Source organism: Aspergillus japonicus (genome assembly GCF_003184785.1).
Source record: "Aspergillus japonicus CBS 114.51 unplaced genomic scaffold BO86scaffold_92, whole genome shotgun sequence".
Lineage (NCBI taxonomy): Eukaryota > Fungi > Ascomycota > Eurotiomycetes > Eurotiales > Aspergillaceae > Aspergillus > Aspergillus japonicus.
In genome coordinates, this window is record NW_020291729.1 from 1,287 (window position 1) to 7,298 (window position 6,012).

The following is a 6,012-nucleotide window of genomic DNA, read 5'->3' on the forward strand; positions in this document are numbered from 1 at the left end:
CACGAACAGGAAGGAGGGTGGGAGGGAGGGAAAGGGCCACGTCAGCGCTTCAGGGGGCCTTCAGGGCGTTCGGGTGAAGGCCCTGAAGGGGCTGAAGAGTAAAGCGGCAAGGGCCGATGTCCCAACGAATGGCAAAAACAGGTGAGCACCGACATACAACAGAAGGGATTCGCTGGTGGTCACCCACCCAACTACTAACCTCCCGGCGTGTGGCTTAAGTACGGCTGAGCGGACGGGAAGCCCTGTTTTCCACACCCTGTGGTCGTATGTACCATAGCATGCAGGCAAAATATGACCATGGCTTTTGAGGGTCCTGCACCAATTTTCAAATTAGGGACGTGGACGACCCCCGCAATCGGTTAGTATTCAGGATTAAGTACAGTACGATAACTTCATGGCCTCCACAATCCCAACGCCGCCCTCATCGACCGAATCCCAGACCCCAACCACCGCCAGACCGGCCGCCTCCAGCAGGGTTTGCCACTGCAAGCGGACGCGCTCGATCCCCGCGTTGAACGCCATCATAGTCATATCGAACTGCGCCTGGAACTGGGCGGCCCTAGTGTCTTGATAAACGTTGCACTGATAGGCAGTAGAGCTTTATCAGTGGCAATTTCAGGCCTAAGGCAACAACTGGACGGGACGTCTTCTCGCATGGGAATTTAATGATCAGGTAAATACTTGTATTCTGAGTACAACCAAGTGTACTCTCATGGCTGAAATAATTCTTTTGTCGCCAACTCTTGGGTTTTCTCCGAGAATCCGATTTTGCTTCACTGAAGAAGTCCTCTACGACCGGGGCAAACACCGACCCGGGCTCCATTCAAGACGGCAAACTCCAATCGCCGATGCCACAGCACGGAACCAAGTTGTCCAGTATATAATTTATAAAATATATATCTAGTTCTGAGTAATTGCAAGCTCTTCTTCTAGAAGTCAGACTCAGATTTTAGAGAAGTTTTATAAAAGAAAGTATTGGACAGAACAGTAGATTCCCGAGCTCTCCTTTCATAATTCCCCAAGACCTTATATTACTCTATCCTAATTCAATCTATTAAACTATCTTTTAATCATTTTTATTTAACTGCTTTGTTATATTCACTTCCGATATTTAAACTATGTATACTGATTTCCAGTATTTTTTATCCGCATACTATTTCCTATTTTTCCGGTTTTCATCCGATTTAGATCCGATAATCCTATCTTTTTTCAGTATATATTTTTTCCCGCGAAGAAATCCTCCTGCTGCCGCCAGCTAACCGTCTATTTTATTTATTTACTTAATCCATAAAGATACTATTTCTAACGCCTAGCTTTTTGTTATATCTTTTTTTTACTATCGGTATTTTAGACGCTGCTATTTGACGGGACTACGACTGCTTTATCTTTAATTAGATAGATAATCTTTTTTTTAGTAATCGGGGGTATAGGGCTTGCCGACCCGGGCGATTACTTCTTTCAATGTTTAAATCTAAGTCTGAGCATATTTATAGGAAACAGACTGGTATTGGGCCAGCTAGACAACTAGCTGGGTGCTGTATAGTAAAACTAGTAGCTGGTAGCCTCTGGTTTGCTTAGATAGAAATAGTCTTTACTGCAGCCGGAATATATAGTTTATGGCTCCTCGGAAGCAACGAACAAAAGCGTAATGTAAAAGATAGACTAGCAAGCGGAACAAAACACAGCAACAACACCGGCTTCGTTAAACGACCCTGGTATCCACGTTGTGCATAGAAGCAGGAAACTTGCAGTCCCGCCCGGAACAACCTTCCCTCGGACACCGATGGCCCGAGGTACACTTCTCATCCCTGCACGCAAATCCCATAGTGCAGACGGACTGTCTAGCAATAGCGGTGAGGGCTACTCTCTGCTCTTGAGACAGTGACTCTCCATGCTTGTGGGTGCATTGATCGCCATAAGAGCAGTCTCCCAGGAGGTGAAACCTGTTACACAGCTTCTCACGCCTCAACTGCGCGGCGACATGATTAGGGTACGTCAGACTCCGGTCGACCCGTTGGCCTTTGGCGTTCAGGAACACCTTCGCATCAAAGCCTTTCAGCGTAGCGGTGGAAGCCGGCGTGGTTGTCATAAGCGGCAACACCGGCTGGGGCGAAAGGGCTGCCCTCGCGGCGGCCAATGCGTAGCTCCGTGTCGGGGTTCGTGGTGGAGTGTCTGCCGTTTCGAAGGTACCAAAGGACCCGCGTCGCTCGGACTTGAGCTTTTCTTCCATAAAAACATCTCCGAGAGGCACGACGGGTAGGGTTTCTGCCAGACCTTGCATCTCACGCGCAAATGGTGGTCCTTCACCGAGTGAGATACGCCCAGACTCCAGATACGGCTTGAGGACACGCGCATAGCCATTATCTGTCGAGGCGCAGAATATGACCCGACGGCAGTGAACATCACGTATGTCTTGTACAAAGAGAGCTGCGGAGGTTGTTCGGGCCGAGAATCGTCAGCCAAGAGACTTACACATAAGTTGGGCGCCGGGGACAATCTCAGGGGAAGGATTGACTGACCTTCCAGCTTACGATCAGCACACTCCTTTCCATAGCCCACATCCACGATATCACACAGTCTGTTATCCTTATTGAAGCCATGAATAAATGCTCTCATGGAACTATCGCTTTCCAAGATCTGGGAACAGCGATATGCCTTGGAAAGACCTTCGACGTTGGCGTATACACGAATCCTGATGGATATATCGGGTGAGATATCCTGATCAACTGTACGCAGATGGGTTTGTATGGTTTCAATCAGCAGATGCGCCGCCTTGTTCCCGCCCGATTCTTCGCCTCGGACCAAGGATTCTTGGAACTGTGGTCGGGAGTGAGTAACTGATCTTAGCTTTCCTTGCAAGGTTCGGGGAAAGAAGGGCTGACGTTCATACTATCTCCGTCAATCAAGACAGAGACATAATTTAACTTGGCCTTAGGAATTGCAAGTCAGCATGCGGGCTCCTGACTAGGGGTTGGGGCAGGTAGCAAGTATGAACCTGAGAATGAAGTACGGCCTGGTATTGTTTCTCGGACTCCAGATAATCGCCCCGGTAGGAATCATAAAGCCTTTTATATTCCTCGGTTTGACATTTCGATTCTTTCAGCTCAAGCTGTAGACCGTCAATATGCGCAAAAAGGCCCTAAGAGCATCTGTGTTAGTGATTTTGAAACAGACGTATGTTCAGCTCTTCTTCGCAAACCTCAACCAGGGTCGTTCTCTTGGCTTCGGTGGCACACAGTTCAGCATATATCTTTCTCAATTCCTCGATGCTATGTTCCATGGCTCCACTTTGGAAACAGTGGTCGAGACTTGCAGGAGGTTATTAACACAAATCGAGACCAGAGGATGCTGTGATGAGGTTCGTGGGAGACGAGCGAGAACAGTTTTGAGAAAGGGAAAATGGTAAGAAGACATTTCAATTCCGGATGGGATAGGTCGCATTCTTAAGTCTCTTGCGCACTGGGCTGTGATAAATCTCGTCATTGGGTTCACTCGCTGCACATAGTTTTGGTACACTGTGCTAGACAGTGGGGAAGACAAGGGGAGTGCACAGAAAGCCCACTGGGAGCAAAGGCTGAATGTCCATCTTCTGTCATGAAACCACAGTAGAGGTAGGAAGATCAAAAGATGCAAGGCTGAGAAGATCCAGGCATGAGGAGACAGTGGGCGTCGAAGTACAATCTGTGGGCAAGAAATATCATCCTATCACGGATTTGGTGGCTAAGATGATTGGGTAGAATGACAAGGCTTGTATGAGCGCTTAGTAGACGCTGCGATGCTGCGCCCCTGCAAGCCACCGAAAATAGGGCCTCGACTGCACTTTGTCGGAACGTGACGTGAAGCAATTGAAAGCCAGCCATAACTGGGTTCTCCCTTTAGTCGTTTTTGCCTCTTCTCTACATAATTCCCAAGGGTGCAAAGTGATTCGATGAAGGACACAATAAATGGCCAAACAAGATAGACCGAATTGCCATTGTCTTCCAATCAATTCCATGAGGTGAAGAATAGTGCTACCCATAGGCGAGATTTTGTACAAAAAGCCGCTCCATGAGGGGAATGCGAGAAGCGCAAAGAAACACCCAGCAGGCATGTTAGATCAGTGAAACTAGATGCTTGGAGTAAATTCAAGGCAGTATGAGGTGGTAAGACCGAGAGCCATTGGGTCATCTTTCCAGTGTGATAATTGGAGAATATCAGGCTTAATCTGCTGGGAGACTAGTTTGTTCTAATAGAAAAGATTCAGGCGAGCGACCATGTCGGCCTTGAGGTTTGAGGTTTGAATCATGGTTCCCCATCAGCTCCGCCACCCTCAATCCTTATCGACCATCGCATATCACCGACTATTGGCTCATCCGTCCCGAACGGCGCAGTCAATCTGCATACCAGAGCACAACGTCTTCACGCGCCGAAGACCCTTCCTTCCCAGTCGCTGGAATCTGTTCAGAGCCACGCTTGAATTGGTGATGGTGGTGACGTAAAGCTGTTTCCCCCGCACTGTATCCGGTTGGACTTTTCAGAAGGAGGGACCCTTTACATTGTATTTATTCCACCAGCACCTCGGCCACATGATGAACACCGCAACGCTCCTTTATATAATTATATAGACAAATAGCTAATATCCGCGCCTGTAGTAATAATTAAATAGTAAATGATACTAAAATAGCTGGTATCTGCAGTAAGGACCAGCGCAGTACAGCCGCTGTTATTGTTTCTAAAAATATCTACTCTTAATCCGGCGGTTAAAAGCGTCTCGACTATACTAAAATATCTATTAACTAAGGCCGCTTGGAGTATAATTTGACTATAATAACCGCGGGCGGGTTTGTTACAATTATTAAAGAATTAACTTAAAAGCTTTTTTATATAAAAAAGATTATCTTATACGGCAGCCAGCTGGAAAAAAATTTCAAACACTCTTCTCGTCTAGTTCTTTCTTCAGAAAAAAAGATAATCTTACAAAGATCAGACTTGAAACTTGCGGGAAGTCGTCAAAAAATAAGAAGATATTTTGTTTATCAGAAGCTACTCAGTATGCATATTATTACAATTTTATGCTCTGCACCCACTAACTAGTTAGTATTTACACGGTTATCACGGCACGGCATCGCTTGATACAATAGATAAGCGCTCCGACATACCATGCCATGTGAGATAAGAACAGCGTGCACGGTCCCTAGGAGTAACCCTTCGTTCACTAGGGAAAATCTTTTCTATAAAAGCCATAAAAAAATTAGTATTATTAATCTAAAATATAGTGAAGAATAAATTTTTTAGTTTATATTTTATTTAGAGATGCCGGAATAGTTCAGTATTAAGGTAACAAGTTTACTGTAAACAAAGTACAGCTTGTAGGCCAGAAATTTTGTTCTCTTCTTATAATTAAAGAGGTTACAGTTCTTCAGGATACTAGTGTCACTACCTATACTCTTCAATTGTTATAGTAATCCCAAAATAAAATAATACACGGCTGTTTCTAATATAAAGTTAGGATATTAATATACTGTATATTATAAGAAAGTTAATATACTTATAATATAACAGCTGTTTATAATTATAAGTATTTTTCTTAGATTCTATATTTTATCTCTTTTAGTTATAAAAAAAGTATAACTACGGTTAAACTATTAATAAAAGTTAAATTATAAATATAGCTTTTAGTACAATTTAATTAATGCTTAATCTTATTATGGCCGTCACCGACTTCCATTCACTGGAAGCAGCTGTTGTTTCTGTTTGGATTATTGACTGCGTTGTTGGTAACTTGGTCTACTATATTACTATTTATAGCAGCTTTTTATATTCTTATTTTTATTAATATAATAACTAACTTCTATATATTAAAATATTTATATTAATTAGTAGTATGTTCTATATTTTTATTTTTAATATTTAATTTTTTAGTATATCTAAGAATTCTATCTTTTTAATATTATCTTTATATATCTTCTGTTTTATATTTTATAAATAGTTCTACTTTATATCTATAAATAGTTTTAATTCTACTAATTTCTG

General features: G+C 43.4%; 2 protein-coding genes across 2 annotated transcripts; both read right to left on the reverse strand.

Annotated features, from left to right (window-relative positions):
* Window positions 1-372: 372 nt before the first annotated feature.
* Window positions 373-3,280, reverse strand: BO86DRAFT_404429 (zinc finger CCCH domain-containing protein; the record flags this gene model as incomplete). The annotated part of the gene is made up of 6 exons (XM_025674011.1): window positions 373-582; window positions 1,835-2,427; window positions 2,520-2,817; window positions 2,883-2,930; window positions 2,996-3,139; window positions 3,200-3,280. 6 exons carry the CDS (start codon window positions 3,278-3,280, stop codon window positions 373-375), a joined length of 1,374 nt encoding a protein of 457 aa, XP_025522573.1.
* A 341-nt stretch (window positions 3,281-3,621) lies between these two features.
* Window positions 3,622-4,186, reverse strand: BO86DRAFT_247099 (uncharacterized protein). The gene has a single exon (XM_025667140.1). The coding sequence runs from the start codon at window positions 4,088-4,090 to the stop codon at window positions 3,761-3,763; it is 330 nt and encodes a 109-aa protein (XP_025522574.1). The 5' UTR covers window positions 4,091-4,186; the 3' UTR covers window positions 3,622-3,760.
* Between the last annotated feature and the right edge of the window lie 1,826 nt (window positions 4,187-6,012).